Below are 27689 nucleotides of genomic sequence, written 5' to 3'. Positions count from 1 at the left end.
TTAAAGCCCAGATATGGAGCCTGAGGCTTGCCATCTACCCACCCCTAGGGAAGGATTACTACCTATTTTATGTTTCAATGCTGCTACATCTGCCTTAATACCACTATAACATATCTGGCATTTTAAGATAATAAAAGCAAGGCAAGGAAAGGAATCCATTTACCTTGCTATAAATGTTTTTACTTCAGTTTTCAGTTTGAATCTGAAGATCTATTCTGTTTAACTGAAACTTCTGTTCAGCTCATAATCCAGCAATGGACATTTAGTCGTTTGTCTGAAATTCAAGGTATTCTAGAAACTACTAAGCTACTTCTGCCAGTTATGCAAAGGCAAGTTATCAAATAAATGCAATAACAGACCAAGTTTTAAGCAAAATTAAAGAGGAATACACAACATCCGTATCACAGAACGGTTGAGGTTGAAGGGACCTCTGGAGATCATCTGATCCAACCCCCCTGCTCAAGCAGGGTCACCTAGTGCACGTTGCACAGGATCATCTCTAGGTGGGTTTTGAGTATCTCCAGAAAAGGAGGCTTCACAACCTCTCTGGGCAACCTGTGCCAGTGCTGTGTCACCCTCACAGTAAAGAAGTTTTTCCTCATAATCAGAAGGACCTTCCTGGGTTTCAGTTTGTTTTCAGTTTGTGCCCACTGCCTCTTGTCCTGTTGCTCGGCTCCACTGAAAAGAGTCCAGCCCCATCCTCTTGACACCCTCCCTTCAAATATTTGCGTACATTGGTAACATCCCCTCTCAGCCTTCTTTTTCTCCAAGCTAAACAGGCCCAGCTCTCTCAGCCTTTCCTCCTAAGAGAGATGCTCCAGCCTGCTAATCCTCTTCATAGTCCTCCACCAGACTCTCTCCAGGAGCTCCAGGTCTCTCTTGTACCAGGGAGCCCAGAGCTGGATGCATGACTCCAGAGGTGGCCTCACCAGGGCTGAGTGGAGGGGGAGGATAACCCCTCTCAACCTGCTGGCAACACTCTTCCTAATGCACCCCAGAATACCATCAGCCTTCCTGCCCACAAGGGCACATCGATGGCTCATGGAATATCCCGAAGGCATACCACGAGATTTGTGAAAACAAACAAAACCACCAAGCCTAGATAGTCAGTTGATACATGCTATTAATAACTATATAGGAAAGAGTTATTCAGTATAGTAATTTTCTACCCTATGTTGACTTGTCACAACATCTGATGCACTATAGTTTTCTTTTTTTTGGGTGGGGATGGGATAGTCCTACACTCTTGTTTGCTCATCAATGCTCACAGCCCATCAAAGATTCCATTCAACGCTCCAGCTTCCAAGGTAAACAAGAAAAGCCAGAAAAGAGAGAATGAGCCTTTTGTACACTTCAGGCTTGACGTAGAAAGCCACCACATCTTATGATCAAGCCAAAAAGGCCCCACAGCCCCTATGGAGACTGGCCTCCCCTATACCACAAACTAAACACTTATTTTCCCTCCTATTCCCATATCAAGATAAACATTTCGTTATCAATAATGCAGTCTAAAGTGACTGGGAATCTAGTATATAACCTCACACAACCAGTGAATTATTACCAGTAACACTAAAGTCAGCATCCTGAGTTTTGAGTGAAGAGATCTTGGTGTGCATTTGTCACACATTACACTTCTTAGAGTAAGGCATTCTTAACTATTTCCATCAACGAGCAAACTGAGTAAGCCTCTTAAAATTTTATTTTTTTAATAAATAGGACTTCTTTAAACCTACAGAAAGCTATCGAGAGTCTTCGATTTTATCTCTCCCCCACCCCCAGAGGGAGGAATAACATGCTATTACTTGCTCATATCCCCACCAGCATGGGGTATTGGGACACGAGCAACGCAGCAGCCACTGAAGCTTCATCTTTCAAAGAGGTCCCCTGAACACATCATTCTTAACACAGTTTTGTTTATCCAGAACACAGATCTCTACTATATAATACGTAGTATACATCCTTTGTATGCTGTGTATGACTTCCCGTTTGTCCACATTGGAACAGCTCCATTGACTAAATGAATCTTTGCACATAAAGCCATGTCACTTTTACTGTTTACTTACCTTCATTTATCATTCCAGCCAATACCACCTCTGAGCAAGTCTGGACAATTTTATATCATATGATTCTTATCTTATACCAAATGATTGATATAAATATTGATCAGCTTTAGGCAAATCCTAGAGCAGTATAAAGCAGCAGTAGATATACTCCCACTGCCTAGATTATGCCATTAATTCTAGTAAGAAAGCCATCAGGCAATATGGATGCAATTACATTTAATACCCTTCTAAAACAGGCACAAATCCTGTTGGGCTAGATAGCATATTATTAAAAAACAAATTTGGTTTCATTCTGACTCAAAGACGTATTTCCCACACTGCCAGTCCTACTGGCTTTCTCAGCTGATGGAGCTCTTCTGTTAGGGTTCTCAGTTTCAACATCGTAAATAATTTACTCAAGGTCTGGATTAGATGTTCATTATGATAACCTGTGAAATCTTACAAATCAAAGAAATCTTCAGGTTCCAAGAAAATCCCTTATAGAAAAGCAAGGCTAGTATCCACGGCCCGAGGCACTTGATACAAGAAGCACTGGTATGGCTTCAGCTGCCCTAAAAGTCTCTCCCCCAGCACCACACAATGACCAGCTGGAATGGAGTGATCGAGTTAATAATCCTCAACTTACAAAACCGGGTGGACTAAAGGAAAAAAGGTCCATTCCCTTACTGAATCAAAGCCTGTATTCATTGCAGTCTGTCCAGTGACTCAAAGCCAAAAAAATGTTCATTTCCCCCTCTCCATATACTCACATTTCTAGAATGATGGGAAGGTTTAATTTGAACAGACTGTAAAGCTCGAAGAGCACAGCTATTTATGAACTAGTCCAAAATCTTTGCATTTTGGCAACATGCCTACAAACAAATCATTAGTGAGCTTTTTAGTGATAAAAGAATTCGTATCATATATATACAGTCCAGATTACTGCCAGAAAATGGAATTGATTTTACTATCTCCTTCCTGCCATTAAGCTGCAAAATTAGCATTCAAGGAAAAAGCTAAAGCTCAGCTTCTTAGTCCTTTTCTTGGTAAGGAAGAAAAATGAGGTCTGTTCTGGAACATCTGTCCTCTCTCAACTCGTTCCCCCCCATGTGCCATTAGGAAGAACAGCAAACTGCACTTTTTGGAAGCTGGAAATGTATAGTTGGAGTGCAACACCAACGCCAGTTTTCATCTGGAAGTCTGAAGGAGTCTATTGACCTTTCATTCTTCAGACAGCAACTGAAGAAAACGATACAATTTCTCTGTTCAGAGGGCTTATCGTTGCAAGGTTTCCAACAGGATGAGCTCCTTTGTATCTTATGATTTCCATGTTTTCTCTCCTTTGGCTGACCGTATCAGAAATGCAGAAATAACTTTAGACCATATCAGAAATTCAAAAATACTTCTAGAACATAACATAAGCAAGCATATGCTTTAGGACCCGTTTTCAACTACTTCTAAATTCTGCCCACCGAATCACTATTTTAAAACTGGAAAAAACAATAGGTAAATAATCCCACCTGCCTGACACCTTACATTATACAAGAACCCAGAACAAAAGCTTTCTTAATGCAGTATGGTATAACCTGAAGCAAGTACGGGTAGAATCATTTTTGCCTTTGTACCTTCCAGGTTGTTGCTTAGGAGGATTTCTAGTTGGGTGACATTTCAGATGCTTTTCTGCATTGTCTAACTTAGTCAAAAGTTGAGAATGCTCTTAAAAGAAGCAAGTCTTTAAGTAAGTAATTCTGTGAAGTCTTTAGAGCATTTGGAAATATTTGATTTTGAAACAAAACCCCTCAATCTCTTGGAATGAGTAATTATCAGCTGTCATTCTTCTGCCACACATGCACAGCAATGCCTAGAATCAGTCTTTCACACAAATCTGAAATCATGGCTTCTGTATACTTACACTTGAGAGGGCCCAGACACTTACTTCTATGAAAATACTAAGCAATCCTTCCAATTTTAAAATGACCACCTTTGCAAATTCATAGTGTTAAACCTACCTACATAGTACAGATACCTAATGATACATAAATTATGTAACGGAAATCTAAATGCATCCTGAGCTGAATAAATTGAACCAGAAAATAAACTAAAATTGAAGGATGAGTGACAATGGTTGGAAGAAAAAGGTTTTACTGATTTATCCATATGCACTTTATTTTGGGAAGCTTTCCAGATTCTTTTTGTGATAGCAGTGATGGACAAGAAGGCAAAAGAAAGAGGTGGAAATTAGATTTGATTATACTGCTTTGTCCAGAAGCCGAGGCAGCACACTTCCAGAGACAGATCATCTTCTAAACAAGAATTTCAAAGTACTTTGCTAGGGATGGAAAAGGCTTAGTGCTAAAAACAAGACTTTGAGCAGTGGAGCAAACAAGAGCAAGAAACCTCACTAAGAGCTCAAATGCACAGTGCCTATCCTGAAGTAAGTTTATTTTAACATCAAAATCTTATTCTTCTGTAGCCCTAGCACAAAGTTGCTTGTTTGTTTTTTAAAAGAAGTTTACATTAAGGACAAGAATCTGTTGCCTGAACACCTTCCAAAAGGCAGTTCACATAGCCAAAGATCTTGTTACAGACAGAGAAACATAGTAAAACCTGCTCTGGTAAAGTCAATATACTTCTTGTCTACTACAACAGCTTATCCTTCTCACACAGATTAACATTTTCTGTACTATCCCCTTCATAACTGTTACCAGATACTTTGTTTATTAATACACTCACTACAGGAAAGCCTGTCAGAAGTCAAGCTGCAATGGTAGAAGATTTCAGAAACCCTTTACCTACTTTTGAGAAAGTTGTGTTCTCCAGACTTCAAGTGGTAAAAGTATAGCTTACTGAGGTCTGTAGTTTCTTAACGTCTGTTTAAAGATTTACTGAAAGTTTGAGAATTTACACGTCTACTACCTTGCACAGGTGACAAGAAAGCTCTTGTTCACCACTTTAGACTTAATTTTGCTAGAAAAACCTCAATCTGTTCATTAGAGTGTGCAAACTGAAACAAGTCAGACTTAAAGCAACAAAAAAAAGCTTTTTCTACCAAAAGTGATGATCCCCCTCACCTCCATCTCCCATTACACTGCTTCTGGCACTCCTCTGACCCTTGGGTTGATTTGCTGATCCAATATTAATCTGGCAGAAATTGCTCACATTTTTTCTAGGTGAGCTTCTCATTAGATAATTAAGTTGATCCAGATAACCAAGAGATTTAAGGAGTTCAAGCTAGTGCAGCAACAACATTTTGCCAAGATCCACTACAGAATACCTTCTGTTGAATATATTCATGGCCATATTTCAGTTCAATACATATTAGTTGAATGCCAGATGATTTCCATTCCCTCCTGTGCTGTTAACCAGTTTAGAAAGAAGCATAAGAACCTAGGTAAGCATGGATTACAGAAAGTTAAACTAATACCCACTTCCACAGGCTGTTATATTCTCAAAACTTCCAGCAGTTTTTGTGACTGCACTTTGAGAAATTTGATGGCTTTAATTGTTTTTTTGTTTGTTTGTTTATTAAGCAGCAATACTAATAATTGCAATATAAGTCACCAAGACCCTGGAAAGGGCTGGACTCTGCTGTGACAGGTTCCTCTTCAGACAAAGTCACCCCTCAGCTACTTGAGGGCTGCACACATACCTTAATGTGCAGGTATTAAGGTCTGGAGCTAACGAAAACCCATGTCTCAAAGCTCAATTGTTTGTGATGTCAGTTCATTATCGAGATGTCACTGGTGCCCTAAAACTACTATCACAGGAATTTCCAAGGCACAATGCTGTCTGAATCTGTTTTAAAGTTCTTGTTGCTTCGTTCAACAGCTGATAGATGCTCCCCTACACTCTTCTTGATCTGTGTCCAGCCAGAACCCTGCCTCAGTATGAACACACCATTGTATCATGAGCAAGACAATTAAAAAAAAGCAAACATCTTGAGTAACACTCAGTCATGGGACATTATACAACTCAGTACTTCTATACAATTCTCTTCTTAAAATAAAGTCAGAAAACATACATTGCCTCATTTACAATACCACTGTTATCTCCTATATTAAACTGAAGTCACAAAGTCTAGACATGAACTTGGAGATCTCGCTCTTGTTTATCTTGATCTCATCGGATGAATGATTAATAGTGTTTAACATGACATTCAAGTCATTTAATGTTTCTTGGGGCAACATGCCAGATTCAGTAACTCGAGAGCATTGAGCATAATGGCCAAGATATGTTGAAGGCTATAATAAAAAAAGCTATTTTTTTTCTGATCACAGCCCTGTAACATTTTTTTCAGTTACCCAGACTGCTTTCTTCAGCAACTCCTGTGTGCCTGTCCCGTCAGCTGACCTTTTACCAACTGGCCTTTTGAAAGGGGAAAGCAGTGATAGGCAGTGCCACGCAATTTCTCCTAAAAAAGCTGCTGCACATTTTTCAGAGTTTTGTCAGCTTATGTTCTTTGGATTATAAGTAATTAACTGGAAAAGCACAGCACTTTTCCCTGACTTCCCTTAGCTTTTGTACCTACCAGGTTACTTTAAAACTGCTTTGTCATTTAGAGTTTGCATCTCTCTTTATCTGGCAGGGTTGTAAACATCCACACAACAAAGTTTCCAAAAAGGCTAACCACCATCACCCTCTAAGCTGTTTTTGCTGTCACAGAACCAAAAAAAAGTCATTCATTAGCTCTGTGCCAAAGACCCTTGCAGACTACTGGTCAAAATATTAAATTGGAGGTTCCTGTAGTTTGGTATTTTTCCTTTGTGGGTCACCTTCCTATAAAAGCTACACTCCATTTAATATGGCATTTGGAAACAGTTTTATACAATTGGTCATGGGTGACTGCTTGCTGGCACCTATTAAAAACAAGCACCAACATTTAACACTTGTTTAGCAAACAGGACAAAGTCACAGTGGCTTCAGCAAGCACACCCTTATTCGAACTAGCTCCCTCATTAAATATCTTCAGATGAATAGGATTTGTTGAATGTATAAGCTCTAGCAACTACTGATTTTATATCAACGCTCAGTACTTGACATGGACCAAAGACCTCAGTGCCCACACCTCCTCATCAGTACGCTTCACAAAAAAGCCTGCAAAAATTGTATCTACTGCAGAGGATTCTTGTGTGCCATTTTCTGCTCCTTTATCATGTTAATCCTGACAGCAGGAAAAAAGAAAACAAACGTGCTGGGCTTACCAGGAAAAAAAACACAGGAAAAAAACGACTGAAAGTGTATTGCTGAACTTAACAGAAAAGTAAAGTCAAGCAATTTAAAACAGTTGTCAGGTTTTAAGATGCAGGTTTTAAGCCACCAGTACAATACTATTTTCTCTTCTATCACTCTGAAGGGCTGCCACTTCCCCCATTACTGCCCAAGTCAGGCAGATACAATCTCCCTGAGAACAAAGGGAAAAACTGTGGAATCTAACCTTTGTCCAGGAAAGCAGCTGTACCAGTGAATTATAAATAAAACCACTCCCTCCCTCCCTCTCCTAGTTTCAACACACAACACAGCAAGCAATGGTTCCAATCCCAGCTGACAGGCAGCAAACTCAGCAGAGCACCAGTACTCCCCCTCTCAAAGAGCTAAGGCTCCCCAGACTAGAAGGAGACAGTTGAACCCAGCTAGCATAATCTACTGCAACCTTCTCGACAACTCACGAGAGTTTTCTGGAAGATAGGGCAGGCACACGGTCAAGGCTCTTTCCCGTGTTACCAGCCTTCTGGGCAGAAACCTGTCTACTCATGGTTGACTAAGTCAACATTTCTATTTTTTTTCTTCCCCCTGCCGACACTCAAGCTCTAAAAGCCTGTTAATAAACCAGGCCCATTAGTAACTCTCAGTGAAGGATACATCAGCATCCAACCAATTCAAGCCTGTGGTGCCTGGAAACCATCTCCATAGATGCATCGCATGTCTTCATACTGTTCAAACAGGGATACTCGGAGATACTCCGCTCTGTATATCCAGAAGTGTTTTGCTGTACAAAAAAGGGCATATTTGTAGGGACAGATACTAGATTCAAGTACTTGCTTCAGTGACTAGCAGTCTGAGCAAAATATGCATTACTTCCAGTGCTTAGAACAGCAACTGAAGGAGAATTCAGACGTTAAGATCTTTTGACCTGAAATAAAATGCCAATTCACGTGCTTTCAAACAGCAGCATTCCTACCCAAGAGCTGCAAAAATGGACATACACGAGAAGTCAAAGAAATCTGCAGAATGAGAAATTTTGAGTATGATCTGTTTTGAAAGAAACATTTTGGTAGGACCTCAAATTCTATTATGCCAGGCCTCTCCCATACACACTCAGAATATGATCTCTAACAACAAAACCTGTAGCACAATGCAGGAAGAAAGCAAAGGCAGAAGCAGCAGCCAAGTTTTTAATCGTAACTCCAAGTAACAACAGTAAATGCTAGAGGGAAAATAAAGTGGTTTCAAATTGAGCGAAGTTGCAAGCAAGTCTATAAAGGAAAAAAAAAGTTAAGGCAGTCAGAATTTATGAATGTAGTTCCAGAAAGACTACTCTTAAGACTAGCTTCGGCCTGCAAGACTATCTGAATCATTTTCACTCAACTAGCATCCATCATAAAGACAAGTTAACAATTCCATGAATATGCATGCATGGTTTTGTCACTAACCGAAACTATTTTTGTAGTCTATTTTTGTAGATAATACACTTCTTTAACAGAAAAAGCTCTAAGTTCTGCAATTCAAGTTAAAACCCCAAGTTATTTGCTCACCTTCCAATTATTCTAAACCTTTTCTTTTATACCCGGAAAACCTGGTATATCCTTCTGTCTTCCTCCTTCACTTCAGTCTTTACACCCTGGAAAGGCTCCTGTAGCCACATGCTGGTACCGTGAATTTGTCAGGGGTCAAGTAAGTTCCACTTGAAGCCAAAACCCATGCTCCCTGAGAAGCAATACAGACGATTATTTGCCCAAGTTTCTTCTGCCCATTTAGATGATTTGAGAGCTATGCATACCTCCTCCCAAACCCTTACTGTTTGTTATCAAACACTTCAGGGCATTGCGTCCTAACTTCAAGAGTACATTTCTGCGCTGCACAGCACAACCGCACAACACAGCCCAACTGCCTGAAAGGGAGCAACGTTCAGGAACATGAAAGCCTGACGGATGGAATAAAGGCAGAGAAAAGGGTTCTTCTGTTCACCTCCTGTCACTGACAGATTATAGTAGAAAAGGAGAAAGTCAAGCACAGGTTTCTAGGGCTGCATAAAGAGCCCATTCATCAGGTTATAAAAAGTCACCCATATTTGATTACATCAGCGTAACAAAGCCACAGTAAGAGGGATTTCTTTAGGAACTATCACTGCTGGAATTACACAGGCAGTTGAGACACACACTAGGAAAGGAGAAAAGATGCTGTCAGGAAGGCTAGGCAATCCAGCATGCGACAAGAGGGAAGCACCTGCTGAAAAATGCTTTTGTTGCACACACACAGAGCACATGCAAAAATTTTGCATTGCTGAAAGGAAGAGAAGGCTTATTGCAGCTTGCCTGATCCTCTTCTCACCACCAAATCCTTAACATTCAGGTACAGTCACTATTTTTCAAAGGTACAGAGCATACACCACTCATCTGCACTATACTAATTGCACGTTTAAACAAGTTAGTGAGAAGTTTACCGCCCTTTCAAGTATCTGTTTCAAAGAATAGATAATCTATGAACATGTAAGCACTCTAGGAGAGAACAGAACTATGGATGAAGGAGACTAAGAGGTTCTTGTGTAAAGAATATTAATTTTATATGATCCATATCTTCTTGTAAGCATCACTATAAAACTGGCAGATTTACAGCACTGGTAAAAGGATGCAGCTGTTTTACTATTATTTTGGGTAGGCATGCTCAGTACAGTGATAAATCTTTGCTACATGTTCTCAGTGAATGCCATGATTTACAGGAAGCAGGATCTTTAGTACTATTTCAGTTCACAGCCACGCAGCCACCCAGGTACATCTGCCGGTACCAAGGCCTCAAGAAAAGCTTTTAGGACTATGTCAGAATTCGCAAGACCACCTATTTTTTTCCCATAAAGATGCTTCTTTCTAAAGAGGACCAATATTTTGGACCATCAAAATTATAAAGAGACAGACACTGCAAGCCGTGGAGGAGGTAGGAAAGTAATTCTGCACAAAATACATGACATGCATCCATAAACCTCCTTTTCTAAGGAAAGACTACTAAAATAATTCATTAAAAGCAATTACCACCTCTTATGAGCTCAGATAGTTTCCTCCTACGAGTGGAGTACAAAGTGAATATGCAAGTAGGCAGAAGAAATGGAATCCTGTAGGAGAGTTTGTGGCGGATTTAACATAAATAACAGAGCTGCAGTGAAATAAATAGGCTAACAGGATCAACAGTTAGCATTCAAGCAACAGAAAAAGGAAACAATGTATTTTTGTCCTGTGATTAAAATTATAAGTATTTTACATTAGTGCCTCAAGCTTTATGCCCAGTAAATTTTAAGGAAATACAACGGTTAATATACACCTGCAAGGCAGTATTAAAGAAAGCCAATATCATTAGCTTGTCATAAGTAGATACATTTAAAAGCCTAGTAAAATACAATGGATGTTCTGATGAATATGCTATATAGCTCTCATCCACTCTCCTTCAACAGCATAGGAATTCCTAGACTGCTGCAACCACATCGAAGCAGAAAGTATTTGGCAATTAAAATACTAACATATTGGGCACCACTTGAGTCCCTTTATAAGGCTGTATTTAGCTTATGTGCCTGTAACCCTTATGGGTTACTATTCCATCTACAGCAGAGCAGTAACCTTACAGTTCTGTTCTCTAAACTAGATTTTCCTCTGGTTTTAAAGAGGCTCATCTTTTTGAAGTCCTCTCTAAAAGAGTTTCACATAGCCAGAAGGTACAGTAGAGTGGAAAAAGTAAATCCTAGCTTGTACATCAGTGCTTCTGAGTAACAGCTGTGTTGAACAACAGCTTTTGAAGACAGAGGAAGATACATAGCACAATGCATTTTCCAGATTATTTAGAACACTGCAGTTTGTCACATAATAAGGGCCATTTGGCAAGCTAACATTGGTACATTTGACAGCAGAGAGTTTTGGGATGCTCCATCTGAAGCGTCAAGTATACAGTTTTTTAAAAGGGAAAAAAAAGTCTATAAGACACCACAGTTCTAAAAGCAAGAAGTCACAAAGAACAGGAATACAGCTTCAAGCTGAAAAAAGGTATATTTATATATATAAAAATAAAATTTAGGCCATACAGGGCAGAGAAAGTGTTGCAGTTCAAGACAGAATAGCCAGGTCCAAGAGGCAAAAACAGATTTCTGTGGCAGCATTTTAAGAGACTGGGAAAGAGGAAAGACAGCAAACAAAAAAGCTAAATATTCCTAGTGAACTAAAACAAAAGCAGCATATACTTTTGTCATAAGGACAAAATCATACTAAGAATGCCTGAAAAAGTAGAGGAGAGAATGAAAGTACTTCAACCATTTTACTTCAAATTCTAAAAAAAATGAATACTTACTCATTGAAATACTTTCTATTTAGCTAAGCAAATGTACTGAATGAATTGCAGACTGCACTTTCACATTTGTCTATTCCATCTCCAGGTAACTCATATTATTCAATCAGGAAAGTCAGAGATAAGAATGAAAACAGACTTCACGAAGGATGATACCAAACACTTTGTAAGAGAAATGTACATCTGTTCAAGATACCTGCTAGCACAGCTCAACTTTTCCTTTCTAACCTTAGCAAATTCAACTATTGACTAACACTTTGCATATTATACATTTCCACATAATACAAAGACTGTTTATTTCCTTTTATCATGATACTGAGAATGGTCTGTAGAAGTTATTGCACTGTACAACCATTGACTCAGCTTCTTGGCCATGAATACCTGGCTTTCATTACACAGACACCTTAAGCTCAATTCAGTACGGGCTCTCAGACTACTAACGTTGAGACAGCCTAACACAGACTTACCATGTCAACTAAACCATGATTGCGGTCCATGCACACAAACAGAATCTGTGGCAAATGCAGTTACAGCAACAGCCCAACTATTCTGCCTTGAAGACTGTTACGTAGCATCAGCATATTTTTGCTGCTGGCTAAACAGCACACAGTTGCTGTAACTAAACCAATACTGTCAGCTCATTAAGCCACGATAAGTGTAATAGTAAGTCCAAGATGAATGCCTCTTCTACTTAACTGACCCGATATTCATCTGTATATATCCTGGGAGAAGCACTAATTACGGTTCTGAAACTCTCTAACCAGAAGGTACTTCTGTCCAACACTCGGATATTACCTTCCTACAACATTTAATTAAGCTGTGGAATGCCTTTCCACAGGATGCTGTGGCTACTAAGTTTTCCAAAGGCTCACGCACCGAAAATTCAAAAACATTGCCACTGGCTCAGAAAATCTGCAAACATCCTATTGCTAAAAGCTGGGAGAGCGTCCTTGGGGAGTAACACTGCATGCTTCTCTATCCTTGTACTCTCCTTAGAAGTCTGTTAATGGCTATTGTCAGAGACAGGATAGTAAGCACTTTGGAGTTTTGGTCTAATCCAGTACAGTCATTCCTCCAACAAGATTGCTTGCAAGCAGATTTTTCTACCCTAATCCCCAAGAGGATAGCAATTAGTCAAGGTTCAGATTATATTCAGCTAGAGTCAATATTATCTTCGCCTTTCACTTGCAATTAACTGGCAATTGCAGAACAAAAATCTGTTGATATAAGCAGCATCTCAGCAGAGAGCAAACTAGTATGACCTCCGTTCTTTGAGGCAAGAATACGCAACACAAAGCTGCTAAACTTACACTTATGCCCAGGCTTGTCACCTAAATTCTCATGCGTTCAGCTGAGTATTTCTGGCATCCTTCTAGTTTTACTACAATTAACAGGCATAAAGTGGTTGTAAACTCTCTGTTCAGAGCCCTGCAACTTAAAGCAATGAAGCACTTGTATCAAAACTCATTTATCTCAGCAAACCTAACAGACAGTCACATAACTTACATTTTCCTGGTCAGAAGACAAAGGTGGCTCCACTAAAAGAAGCCTCTGCTCAGAGCTGTCATCTTCAAAGGCTGCCTGGGTTGTTGTTGAGTCAGACATGTGTCCCTTTCTGAGCCGTAGAACCGGCTCTGGAGAACCAGCATTATCGAGTTCCGTTAGTTCATTCATGAGATGCTGGGAGCCGTCTCAAATATTCTGCCTCCTCTTGATTCGGTTCGGCTGATGATGTGCTGACGCTGAAAGACAAACAGTTCGTATAACTAAACTGAAGTTACAATGGAGATCATAAAAACTGGCTGGAAGAAGACCATGCCGAAAAGCTGACAGACAGCTACGATGATTGCCTTTACATGTGCCCAAATCCCCACAAAACCATCTATCTAGACTTTTATGCTGCTGTAAAGTGAATTCTCATCTTGTGACCACTAACACTTCAGTATCCTAACACAAATTAAGCACACCTTTGAAAGATGACAGAGTGAGCTCCAGAGATTCACAGTAAATTCACAAAAGCACAATAGTGTTTTTACAAATTATTTTTATTTTTACTAACTTGCAAACACTGGACTGTTGATACTATTTATAAATAAATTACTTGTCACAGGCATTCTAGAGCCATCAGCTTTTTGTGGCTATGAGACTCATTTCAAATCATCTGGGCTAGGTTTCACTAAAATCAGGACATTAAGTACTGGTATAGCTGCGTGGTTGGTAGCAAGCAAGCAGAGCTCAAGGAACAACTAGCTATAGCCAGACTGAAAGGAGGGCAGTAGTACACACAGTGAATATGTTGTTCCCATTGCTTAAACTAACACGTTCACAGTTACTGCTAGGAGTGGGTCTGTACCTTTACCTGTACAAGGAATTACGCCAGAAAGCTTTAGACACCATTCATCCCATCCCATCCCACCTATTGGAAACCGATAAATTCCCCCAGAAAACCACAAGTCATACTATCTACTCAGAAAAAAAACTATATTTTATAAATTTATTTATAAACCGCAACAAGAATATGGGTTAAGTTTAACTCAAGGTGCCAAGGATTTAATTAAAATTGCAGAAAACTACCTGATACCAGCCTGTTAATCTGAGCCCTTGTCTAAGAGCATTATTGGTTACCTATTTATCTGGTACATCACTGCATGGCAGTCACTTCAGCAGCCAGCCAAAAGTGATGCTGGCTGTCTTGGGAGGCACAGCAGCCAGGGCACTTTGCAATCAGAATGCCAGAAACCAGAAGGATGAGTTAGTGCTCCGCTGAGACTGCAGAGTCACTTTGAATCAGAAACTATTCGTTTTGTACTAATACTCACTTGGTATCATTCTATTATTGTAGCATTTAAGTACTTAGACGTGACTAATGTAACATTAAGATAACCCATCTAACAAGCTCTACCTTGCCAGAGTGCATAATTAGACTGGAATTTTGGCATTCAATAAAAGATGCTGAACTTTGTCAGAATGGAGAACAAATTAAAAAGATAAGCTGGGGGGTTGATACTGGCTGTCTTGTAGTAAAATGTCACCTCCAAAAAGCCAATAAACCAAGTACCCCCTTCCTCTAAGGGATCAATCTCATTTACATACGACCACGGCAAGATAATTCTCAGCTCTGTCAAACATGCTATAGTTAATTCTGCTGTAGCACTTTGTAACCTTACATCCCTGCAGCTGCCTGGCAGTCCCCAGGGGAGAGAGCTGCTAATGAGCAGGTAACAGCCTGCAGAGCCGCGGCACAGCTCAGCTGTCGGAGGGCAGCACGGCATGCTGCCTTCGTCACCCAGGAAGGGGAGCTCACAGGGTGCCAGCAGAGCAGATGGCGTGCCCACCTTTCTGCTAGCTCCGCTACAGGGTCCGTAACCTCCATCGGAGAGCTAACACCTAAAACGGTCACATCTGTTTGCTTGGTAAACTCGAGAGCCACGGGACTTCTCACCCCATGAGAATTAAGCCAAGGCTTTAACAACGTTATACAGGAAGCCCTATGAAGAATTTGAGCACGTGGATTTTAAGAACAAGAACAAATATTTAGCCAGCTACAGAACAACTGAAATCTTTTGTGATGCTTCAAGCAGCCAATTCACAATTCTATTTTTATGCGAGAAACACGGGGACATCGTCACACTGCAGTTTGCCAAACTGATCTAGGGTAGAAAGAGAGAAGAGTATGCAATAAGAGCTACATTTTAAAAGTGAAATTTACTGGGTAGCTAAATTTAAAAGGTAACTTAAGAGATTAATTTCAGTACAGTACTCTGTACCACTGAAGCCGTAGCTAAAGCAAAAAAGTCTACAAAAGCAAATGGCCATCTGCAAACAAACGGGCACACACGCACCCCTGCCTGAGTTCCACACAGCACTTCAAACAGGTAGGCCACAGCTGGTTTCAAACTATTCAATTTGCATTAGCCATTTAACCAGCAAGTTATACTAGTTTTTCCTTCTACCAGCTTTAAGCAATAGAACCACCAGCGTGCTGCATTACCTGCTATATTGCCTAAGAGCATGTCCTTACTTCGCCTACACCTCTATGACATTGCGGGAGCAACGCTCAAAGGCACACCAATCAACACAGCAGGCTTAGCCACGCTTGGCCAACGTACTTACGAAAGGTTCTTCTAATACAAGAAGATGTAAGGATGCCAAGAGACAGCCTAACTCAGGCCTTGAAGACTTACTTAACCAGCACTCGCTGCCAAGTGATCACTAGGGTTAAAAATAAAAGATGCGTTTCACCTCCTGCCGGGGAGATTTGCATTCAGCAGGAGGGATGAACTGTAGAGCTTCATGTGAATAGAAGTCATCGTGTCTCAGCATTACAGTGGACTTGCTCAGTCCAACTAAGCTGCTTCAACATTGCCCTTGATGCAGTGTCATTTCAGTGCTGAATATGCTTGGCCTTACTGGGTATGCAGGGCAAGCTAGTCAAACAATAGTCCAAACCCATCACTGCTAGTTTTTAGTCCCTTCAGAACTTGTACTACAAAAAACAAAAACAAGTACCTGAGTGCAACATGGAATTGCAAACGCAAGAGTGCTAACAGCCAAAAACTATTGGTTTACAGGTGAAGGAAGGCAAGCTGAGATTATAAACAAGAAAGGCATAAACAGTCTTTAATCTCTGTTGGCATTTCTATGACTCCATGGCTCAGTGAAAGGTTTGAATGCCTGGGATGACTTTTTCCCTAAGAAAAATAGCAAGTCTAAGCATGAAGTCTGAGTGGGGTCAGCAGCACCCAGCCAGAAAATGACAGGTAGAACACTGTGAATGAATGAAGGCAGCATGTTATTCCATTCTGCCTCTCAGACTGGGCAGTTCATAAAAAGAAAATCAAAAAAAAAGACAAAACTATAGAATACTCAAGGTGCTGGAAGAGGTTGTTTTGTGTTTGAGATCTTAAGTCTCACATATAAGGCCTTCAACTTTTTTGCAGCATGCAACAACTTAAAAATATTCATTAAAATTAGCTCCTATTTAAAAAGGAAGTTGCCAGGTACAATTAAAACTACTTAATGACTGCATATATAATAAGCATAATATCAGCATCTAGATCAATTAGTGAGTTCCTGCTGCATTTCAGATCAGCTGAGAAAAGCATCTACAGAGTTTGGTGTGTATATATATTACTTCCTTTAAAATATACAAGACTTCTAAAGGCAAAGTCAGCTTTTAGAAAGGACTTACGACTTTAATACTACCCTAAGCTCTAAAGCAAAACGCAGCACTCCACTAGTCCGTTGCCTCAGTACGCTGCTGCTGCCACCACCAAGCCATAATAGCCCAAGTGGTTATCACTCCCAGCTGCTCACTCCTCCCCAGCTCAAAAGAGGTCAACCCTACAGCGACAACAGTCAGCACCAGTTTCAGGCTGGAGACAGAAACTTGTCATCATTCTGGAAACAAATTCAGAAGGCAAATCTATTGCAGCAGCTCACCGCAGTTGTGCAATGGCAGAGTCGTCAACATCCAGAGCTACAGAGCATATTGAGGACGCTGCCTTACTCCTCAAGATGACGAGGAAAGAGTAGTTACACAAGCCTGAGTGCCACAGGATGATGATGCTGTTCTTTGTAAGCCCTTCCTGGATATTCCCAAGAGAAAAGCCTGTGACAGCTTACTAACCTTCCCCAAGATAAGTCATACAGCCCTTTTAAGCTCCCAAACTTTGCCTGGCACAAGGATTGGCTTTTTACCTAAGCTGAACACCACCACATGGTAGCAAGCAAACACTCTAAGGGCAGTTTTGTAGCTAAATGTTATCACAAGGAGTTACAGATCTCTTAAACAGTCCCCAGATGGTCACATTACCTCCCACTACCAAGGCAAAACAGCCTCTCCAACATGCAGCTCCTCCCAGCATGTTCCTCCTATAAACAGCACAGAAATCCCTTACAAGCCATTTCATTCTGTCTATAGCTAGTATTTGAAACAAGGAAAATGTCATCCCTCTCCATTCCTCTCTCATTGATCAAGAGCCTGATAGAAGCCTTCCTGTTTGGGAAGGCGGTGACATCCACTCTATGTTCTTTCCTTGCTCATCCTCTTCCAGCCAACCCTTAGACTAGCATGAGCAATGTTTAATGAGCAACACAGGACTAATCTTCATAATATTAGTTCATTATCCCCAACAGAGCTTAGTTATTAAAAGAATGAAAGGTCACCATGAAATCTCAGGCTACACCACTACTCACAACATCAATTGATCTTTAAAGAAGGGCTTAAGCGCATGAAAAGTCTCATACAAGGTGCTATTTCAACCTACAAACTTGGCCTCGCCTGCGTCCCTGTACCGTCACGGCTACAAGAACATCGCTACTTGGTTAGCTACATCCACAGCAGCAACGTGGCACAGCTAATTGAACAGCAAACCATCTATGGGCTGACTAACCTTGCAAATCCTAAATTGTTCAGTCTAGGCCCTGACAAAAAAATAGGTCCAAGCCCACTTCCAGAACTGTTAGCACAGATACAAAAGGCAAAGTGCTTCCAGTACAACCTATGGGCAGACTGTGCTAAGAACACAGCTTACAAGGGGGAACAGAGGGGATTTCTGCCTATAATATAGCTGATTCTGGCTATTTTAACTGCAATATGGTACACTAAATAAAACAGTATAAATGCAGTATGTCAAGAAAGCTATAACCTGCTAGAGAGGTTCTGACAGGAGTAGCCCCTCCCAAAGGATGCAGCAACACCAACAGCACTCAGTAGCAGCATCACACAATGGCTTAAATTACTCTCAGGTGACACTGGCATCACCCTATCACCCAAGTCATACAGCAGGTTCCCTCACTTCCCAGCACCAGCGCTCAGCTGGGTTTATCAACAGTGAACTGCTGGCATGTTTTTTGTTTAGGGTTGTAGGATTTTTCGATTGGTTGTGCATGGGTTTTTCTTTTGGTGGAGGTGAAAGCACACAATCTAGGAAAGGGGGAGAGGGAGAGGAAGTCAGAAAAGATCTGTGTCAGATGAATTGCTGTTGTTGAGCTTCACCCATATGTGTGGCCTAGCAAACCCACGCTGGGTCACTTACTAACTGTACGGGGTATCCACTGGTTGGCTGCTTTCTTTGTCATGGATAGAGCAAAGCAGAAGAGATACAAATTCCATACATTTTAAGCAGATTTGTGAATTGCCCCTTGGAAGACCATGACTAGAAAGTTTACGAGCAGTAATATTGAAAGATCCAAGAGTATTACTTGAAATAAAGGATTTTTTTTTATTCTCATCCCTTCCTTTAAAAAAATAAAAAGCCTTTTGATGATGAGCCATGTCTTTTTCAATTAAGGACTAAAGATCTGCAGCCTTCCAAATACTCTCCTGAAATACAAGGTTTAAAATAAACCAACCAAAGGCGCATATGAATGAGAGGAATGAAGAAAAATCACAGGAAACCTTGTTTTCTTAATGTACCCTGAAAGAAATGTAAGAATCAGGCTGTAAAAGTTCTTTGGGGGTCATCTTCAAAAGTGACGAACAATGAGGCGGCAATTCAACTCCTCTTCTCTTAGATGCAACTTCCCTAGATAAAGGGGCATCTACAACACAAAGATTAGACTCCTGCCGAGGGTCAGTGGCCAAAAAGCCGTCTTTGTGACTTGTAAACTGTCACTGGACACTGTGGCCTAAGCTATTTCACAGCAGGCTGCAGAGGCAAACAATCAAGCACATTCTGATGCATTTGGATCCAAAGAAAGGGAACAAGCCAAGAGCCTGCCTACATTAACTAAACGCATCCATTTCAGCAGATCCTATTACAACCTTACAACGTTTGCCCAATTTGTACTGCGAATTGGGCCCCGGTTTTGTAACTGGGTTAAAGTGTTATGTCAGAGGTTGGCCCACCCCCAGCGCACAGGGTCCAGTTGTTACAGACAGGATGGCTGCTGTAAATTTGTTTGACTCTTCAATAAACCAAAGCCAAGAAAATTGTCACAAAAGCTCCATAAAATGAGGAACAGAAGTTCAAGTTCTTTTCACATTGCATTCCACAAAAAGCCACAGCCCAGGCCTGGAAAAATCGCTTTTGTTTCATTTTCTGTTAAATGGTTTAGTTTCTCCACGGGAAAAAACATTCAGTCTTTGTGCCCTTTTATGATTTTATTCTGAAGACATCTTACAAACACACACCAACTTGCTTCACAGTTGCCCACAGTAAAAAGATGCAGTTGGTTTTCGTTAGTAACACTTGGGATCGCAGGCTGTCTACAGGTGGAAGACTGAAATTAGACACAACTTTTCATCTTCAGCAAAGATCTAGACTACAGCCTTTGAACTCCTGCATCACGGACACCCAATTCACAGAAAAGCTGTTGGGTGACTATGAAAAAAAATGTCTTTGGAGCAGGCACTAGAATCCACAGCTATACTAGTAGTAAGCTTAAGTGACATTCATTTCTCCCCTCTACAGAGGGGATGTTGTTGCATGAGAACGTAAATGGCCCAGATCAGCAGCAGCAATCCCGAGAGCAAACACTTCTCCACCCTGCCAGGTACAACGCTCTCCTCCCAGCACACGTGGGTTTCAATCTCCAGAAACTGAACCGAGATACTTCACAACTCGAGCAAACACACTAACGCCTGGAGCAACTGTACAAAACTAAACACTACCACCTTGCTTTTACAAAGCAAGAGGAATACACGTGTTTCAGGCTGCACACTCCAAGCAGGACACATTTAAGACCAGGCACCAAGGATGTTAAATCTGTGTTTTATAGGCAGCTGTCAGTCTGTAACTGATTAGGAAAATGCTACCTGTTGACCAAACCATTTAATTGTCATATACACACAAACCCCAATCTTTACTATAACCTGTTGGCCAGCTGCACAGCAAACCAGACACTTGACCAAGGCTACCCATTTTAATATATTGGTCAGGACCTCAAAAGCTGGCTTGCAAAATGCTGACCACCACTCTTCCCAGTTCTTGGAAGCAGCTGCTCTCCAGTTTTGCTGACCACCTCGATAGGCTTTCTCATGGTGTTGTGAGCTTGCTCATCGGCGTTTTTTTTTTTTTTGAAGTTGACTGCTTTGGTCTACAAAACATGTTCACATTCCTGGATTTAAAAAAAATATGAAAAACCTTACTTATTTGCTTATGTTCAACAATGGCATTTCTTCAGCTGAAAACAGCACATACTCATCACCCTTTAAAAATATAATGTAGTTTTGCAAAAAGTAAAACAATGCTAAAAATCTGCTACTTTTCCACAGCAAAAAAGTTAGGAGAACACCGCAGGAATAACCAGCCTCCTTACCCACAGAACCGAACCAGTCTAAGATCAAAAACGCAGCACACCATTTTTTGCAGACACTTTCTTAACAACCAAGAACCCAAGAAAAAAAAAAGATAGATCTACTGTAACTAGACTGCACCTAATTTGCATCAATTAGAAGCAGACTTAGTCAAATGGGCAAAGTTCTAGCCAAGACCAGGTGAAGTTACTCATTAATTATGTACCTTAAGGTACTTAATGCAACAGACAGAGAACGCAGCCTGTTTTCTGAGAAGATCATCACAGCTGAGAGTTAAGAAATAAGCTTAAGTGAACCTTCAGTACACTCTATTATCTAGTAGCACTCTTTCAGATGAAAATTATTACCAGGAAAGAAATGCAGGACATCATCTCAAATTTCAGAACAAGACCAGGGACACTAACATCCCAATACACCACTGATATAATTCAAAAGCAGAAAGGTTAAGTTAATCATTTATTATTTTCTACTGTCCTATAACTAAGGAGAGAGAGAGCAAAAGACCACAGTTTACTTATGATACTCCATGAGATTACTGCTAAAACTCTAAGAATCAAAATTATTATTTGAATATGTGCAAGGCCTTAAAGTAGAGATGGAGCTTGAACTCAAAACACATTGTCAGGATCTAAACTAATGCAGTCTCACAAAACCTCATCTTGCTGTGGTTTGTTTTACCATCTTGGCATAAGAATTTTAGCTGGTATAACTGTATTCCCCATAGAGGTTTTTGCTAGTACAGCTGTGGTCTGCAGTCTAATCAGCAGAGCTACACTAACATAAATTTTAAGTTTGAAACCATGAACATGCTCTAAGCTAATTTTCAGGTAACCAGGAAGCACTGGGGAGTAGACACATTAGATGTGACGTAACATCACTTACTGATACACCCAGATAGCCATACAGGGCAGGAAAAAAATCCAAGTCTCTTTCAACTCACAAAAGAAAAAGTGCTGCTGGTAAGCTCTGGTGATATGGAGCGCTTCAGATCTATATAATGAAAAATACACGGTCCACACATCAGAGTAGGTAATTGCAAACCACCCTTTCACAGAGCTCCGTTACTTGTTTAGTAAGATGAGTAACACTGCATGGATGACAATCAGCACCATTAAAGCAAAATAAAGAAAATTTTGTTCTGTCAAATCTACCTACAGTAGACACCTCCCTGTTGTCACTGAATCTATATCTTCTGTTGTGAGGTTAAGAAAAAAAATTCTCAGAGGAAGTAGCTAGTATTTACAGTAATAAAAATGTATTACTTTAAAATAAAAATGAAATAAATTTCACATAAAACAGAGAAGTTGGAGTTAAGACAACCAGGCTGTCCTTGCTGCGGACAGAACATGGCATTACTGTAATTGCAACTCACAAAACTATTACCTGAAGCACCTCACGCTAAGTAATGAGGCCTATAAATCACAGTAAAGTGCTACGGGCCGCCCTCAGACCAACACAGGTCTTCACAAGGCAAGAGACAATGGAAAATAGACTGCCTCCATGACCCCTTACCAGGCCCCGACCGGGAGCCCTATGGCACAGGAGGGCATGCAATGCCCTGGCGGGATGCGTGAGCAATAGACAGCAGCCTGAGGACGTCAGAAGGGGGGACGTGCGGCTGTGCAGCTTAGCCCTAGCCCTACCTGTCCTGCCTCATAGCTTCGTTTACTTGGTAGCTGGGACAGCAAGTTCACTAACTGACTAAGGCTAGTACATGTTCCTTTTGCTCATCTTTGTGTGATAAAAATGCAGTTTTTAACTGAGAGCAGTAACAAGCAGTTATTGTCTGTAGAGTTATTTACACGGACGTACAGAAATGCAGGACAAGCATGACAGCAGAGGCTGTGAGCAGGACAGACAGAATGCAGTGTAGAGGAACACAGGCACAGGATAAGAGATAGGGCACAGGCTTGCCACTGAAGACCCCCGGCTATAAACAACTCTCTAAAGGTCAGTTAAAAAAGGCAGACCTGAAGCTGCACAAAACCAGCTTTAGGGGCTACAAAGAAACAGGAACTAACACACAGAAGGGGCACCATATACGGTAAATTTAGATGCAACCCAGACACGCAGGCCAGTGAAGAAAAAGGTGTAAAACCATGCTAGCAAACATATAGAAAATAACCGCAAGTGGATCTTAGAGGTAGGAAGAAGAAACAGGCAACATCATAGTCCTCCCAGCAGAGGACTCCGGAAGCTGACGACTTCGTGGTATCCTCTCCAGCAGCCCAGAGCTGTGGGCATTAAGGCTCAGGGGAGCAGTGCAAGCATGAGCATAACAGAGAAGTGGCAGAAACCAGAGAAGGAGAAAAAAAAATAGCCCCGTTTCCACATTTGACAACTTTTTCCTGTAGCTAAGTATTCTTCCTTCACTGTTCTTCCTTCTTTAAGAAATCTATCTAGACTAATGAATCTTGAGTCAGACTGTTAAGATTATTTCCATTAAACTACTAACACATTCTTGGCTTTACTTACACACACACACACACACACACGCAGCTTCCTCTTTGCCCATAAACAAGGATGTACCAATGAGGGTGGAGTCCTCCATTCCTTCTCCCATTTGCAATTCTGCAGAGCATTAGTTGTCTTTAAAGCACTACAGAACTACAATATAATAACAAAGTCCAAAAGAGCCCCAGGAAAAGCACCGAAGTGGGCCATCTGAAACTGTAATACCCTACCCCCACAGGGAAATCCTTGTACCAGAGTGACCCGGGCAATGTTTTGTACCAAAGGCCCTTCCACACATTTGTATGTATTCCAATGACAGCACCTAAACACAAAAAACAGTGAGCTAAGCAGTCACTGACTATCTGCACTTTCTAATTTCAGAAAGAAGTTCTAGACAACACGGCAGACACCCAATTTCTTTAAGAAACCCTATGAAAAGGAAGGAAACGTGGCCAAGTTGACAAGCAAACAAACTCTTAAGAATAGGAAGGGTAGGAATTTGGGTTGATTTTCTGGACAAGGCCCAGAAAGGAGGAACACACACAGAGAGCAAGAACTGGGTCAGCAAACTACTGAATAGTTATTTGTCCTAGTTTTTCAATACCCACTGAAGGTACTCTTACTCTAGCCCAACTGCATCTGTCCGGGGTATTAATACACATGGAACTATTCAGATAAACTGTTTTGGAAAGAGGTGCAAGTACTGGATACTGGCTCAACACCTAAAAGAGGGATCCCATTCCAGTATAAGCTTGGTATCTTTCCAAAAGAGAAATAAGGCATTTAATATAATTTTGATGCAAAGACTAACTACAGCATCCACAGCTGCGACTGAAAGGCAATACAGCCAGCCAGCCATCATCAATACCGACAGAACGCAGGCCAAGCTTCTCACTAGAGGCTGAGTGCTACACAGAGGATCCAAACGCTAGTCAGTGTGCCAGAGACATACATGGAAACCCAGCCAAGAACTCCATATAGGGGGGTCAGGTATAAAAAAAGAAGATAAACTGCCTCATCCACTTCTAAAGTCTCCAGGGATACTGTTAGGAAAGGTACGAAGGGTTCTTATCATATCAACAGCATTGACAGTAGTTGTATGGATGCTTTCAGGGGAAAAAGTAGGCACTGAGAGACATGCAAATACTAAGAGTCAGCAAACCACGTTGTGAATTTAGTAATATCAGAACAGAAGTAAAATCCTGGATGACAACCAACCTGCCCTGATAAACAGTCATGCTCTGACCCACATAGACAAGCAAGCAGTTGTAGCTAGGGAAACAAGAGTAAGAAGTGACACAAGCCTTGCACGTATGAAATACAAAATCTGAAATCTATTTTTATCATGTCCTAGCTAACCGGCAATAGTTCAAATGTTTTTGCATCACATTTTATACATTTGGTAAACACTTTGGGAGAGGACTTGCTTTGCAATAGCACGGAAAGTTTTATTTTAAAACCAGTGCTGACCACTCAAAAGCACAGTAAGATTGCAACACAGTGCAAGCTTTCTCAATCTTCACGTCTACAACACCACCGGCACCATCCAAAACACCAAGTATTTTCTGTAGACAAGCAAAGGTCACAGAGTTAGCACATGGCAACCTCAAACACAGAAAGCTGTTCTCGGTGCAGCAAATGGGTAAACCTTTGAAATCCCTGCTCCAGAATTGGATTCATCAGGAGACTGGTCAAATCCATCAAGGGGGTGTTAAGCACGTGAAGTCGCCACTAGCTCCAGAAGTCCCTCCATGTCAGTGCATGTTTTCTACGCACTGTTTTTATATTCATGTTTAGAAGCTATTTTCTTTTTTTGGGAATGGGCATGCTTACTGAAACCTTAGAGCTCTCCCTGTGAAAGAACAGGAAGGGGCCTAATTTAAAACAAAAACCAAACAACAATAAGAAAACCACCACCACACACAACAACAAAATAGGAAGAAATCAAATGATTACAAAACAGGAAATTAAAAACCCCACTGAAGAAAGGATGAGGGTCAAACAGGAAATTTCTCAGGGACACCGGGCAGAGCACCCTACCAATATCAATAGCTCCCCAAAGGCATCCAAGGAACCAGCAGGCACTATCCTACGATGTTCTGGCCAGAGATGTTAAGAGGACGAAGGAACAGAAAAACCCTATAGCTGCCAGAATCTCATTTGCCAAATTTCCTCCTTCACCCCTAAGTGGTCAGCTTGGCTGGGACCAGGAGGCGATCCTACGACTTGGCTGGGCTTCAGACACGAAAGGTATAAATGAAAAGGTTACGGACAAAGTGCAGTCAAACCTTCAGTAAGAGGCAGGCTTGCCAGGACTTCTTACTGCAGCAGGGAGGTGCACCAAGTGAACCGTACCACAAACACACCCGTAGCACCACCTGCAACTCATCTCCAGTGAAGGTGAGAACCTGCTGCGCACAGGCCAGCCCAAAGTTTCTTGTCTCCCCCCTCCAAGCAGGAGGTCTTGTTGCTTTGGGCATGGGTGGGACACGAGTGCAAGAAAACCAAGCAAGCAGAGCATGAGCTTGCAGAGATGTTTCCGCAGCACAGGTTAGAGGCAGGCTTAGGCTACATGCAAGCGGGTGGGAGGAGAGGCTCACAGTTGAGAAGCTTAAGCAGCAGCTCCGCAGGCAAGGTAGGATCCTGAGGCAGAGGGATTTCTGGTTTGACCCAGCCTGGCTTACATTATAGCTATCCTGGAATTCCAAGTTTCATTGGAATGACTCACTTTCTTCCAGAGACTCGAATCAAAACACTCAACGTGCCCCGATTTTGATTCTTTTATGCAGATTAGACAGTCACCTAATTGTGATTTTTTAACTTCAATGAATAGTGTGCACACCGTCACTCTGTAATTTGATGTCACCGATTTCCATGGCCACTCAAAGTGAGAGCAAAGGTTTAAGGTAAAAGAAAACAAAAATACAAGAACTCAACACCCCACCAAGTATCTGACACATCGCTGCAGTTTCCCTCCTGAAATGGAAAAGAGTGGCTAATTCAAGACCTCTGACTGGTTTATACTCTCATACACATACCTAGCATTCACCTCAGCTATCAACTCCACATTATAAGCCAAGCTTGTTCTATTAAAAGTCACCTCATTTCAGAACACGTACCCATTTCTTGCAAGCCTCAGTCCTGAGAAATACAACTTAACACAATGAAACAAAAAGATCTGACACCTTTGTTGTGGGGTAACACACAGCACTAAAACACATTTCCTCAAAACACAAGTGTAGCACCCAGTATTCCTGATCTCAAATTTGTTGCTGCCGTCTGACAAACAGCTGTGCTACCTATGAGGAAGCATAGATCAGTTTCTCTCACCTCAGATTTGTCACTGGTTCTTGGCCTTTGTATTCAAGATGGGGTGGGTTACAGTCAGAAATTCCTACAAGAAGGATGTGAAAGCAACAAGAAGGCTGTCTCTCCAAGTTAGCTTAAACCTAAACAAGTTTACACTTAGGAAAAAATCCTTAGGTTGTGTGTGCTGCAGAGCAGCTATCAAACATTTACACTGGATAATGAAACACATGCATTCTGTTTACATTAAAATCCTTTCTTTTTTTGTAGGCTTGCCAACCACGATAACAACTTTGACTTAAATAACATTGTCTAGAGTTACGGCTAAATAAGTATACACACACATCAGCACAAAACCAAGGAAAGCAAGAAATTTTTCACCATCTCAGATACAGCATTCTCCATAAAATGTTCAGTGTAACTATCATTTTATCCAAACTTTTCGCTAAACTAGTACTTGTTAAAACTGATTTATTACTGTCAATTACATTAAACCACATGTCAGCCTGTTTCAGGTCACAAAATGAGACAGAAAGGAGTTTTACCAAACCCTATGCAACACTGCTTTTAGCCCACATGGGAGTTTGAAATCATAGCTTGGGAGAGATCTATGACAAATGCTGCAGCATGAAAACAGCGAGGAATGCACAAGGCTTTTCCTGTAATTCACTTCCATTCTTCTCTGCTTTGTTTGATGGCATGTTGTTAGAGCCTAAAAACATCACTAAATGAAGTCTGAGTTTATCTTAGCATCTTGTGTCACTGGAGTTGTAAAGCACACAGCACTCCCAAGCCAGCTTCAAACTGACATTCATTGCGCTCCAGCAGAGGAGGGAATGTTTATGAGTTAATCCAACCTACTTCACCCATACTTCACATCGTACACAGAACAGAAAAGCTGGCTCAAACATTACACTTATTACAGTATGTTCAGTAAGTGCTGGTCCTATGCCTGTACAAAGTTTAATCCCCAGCAGCTTGTTTAAAGCCTTCACATCGCATGGCTTCCTTCAATATTTCACACGGAAAGCAGAATTGGTTTCACTACAGACCACTTGCCTCCTAGTGCAATCAACTCTCTAGAC

General features: G+C 41.1%; 1 protein-coding gene across 5 annotated transcripts in view; it reads right to left on the bottom strand.

The window, feature by feature from the left end:
- Positions 1-27689, bottom strand: part of ADIPOR2 (adiponectin receptor 2) — a 45649-nt gene that overhangs the window by 10112 nt on the left and 7848 nt on the right. For all 5 annotated transcript variants that reach the window (XM_066990280.1, XM_048072416.2, XM_048072453.2 and 2 more), the window contains exon 2: positions 13089-13324. In XM_066990280.1, the coding sequence (XP_066846381.1) occupies positions 13089-13256 (168 nt within the window). In that variant the 5' untranslated portion in view covers positions 13257-13324. The remainder of the gene's footprint in view (positions 1-13088; positions 13325-27689) is intronic.

The sequence above is a fragment of the Anser cygnoides genome, chromosome 1 (genome assembly GCF_040182565.1).
Source record: "Anser cygnoides isolate HZ-2024a breed goose chromosome 1, Taihu_goose_T2T_genome, whole genome shotgun sequence".
Lineage (NCBI taxonomy): Eukaryota > Metazoa > Chordata > Aves > Anseriformes > Anatidae > Anser > Anser cygnoides.
This window is presented reverse-complemented; position numbering and strand designations above follow the sequence as displayed.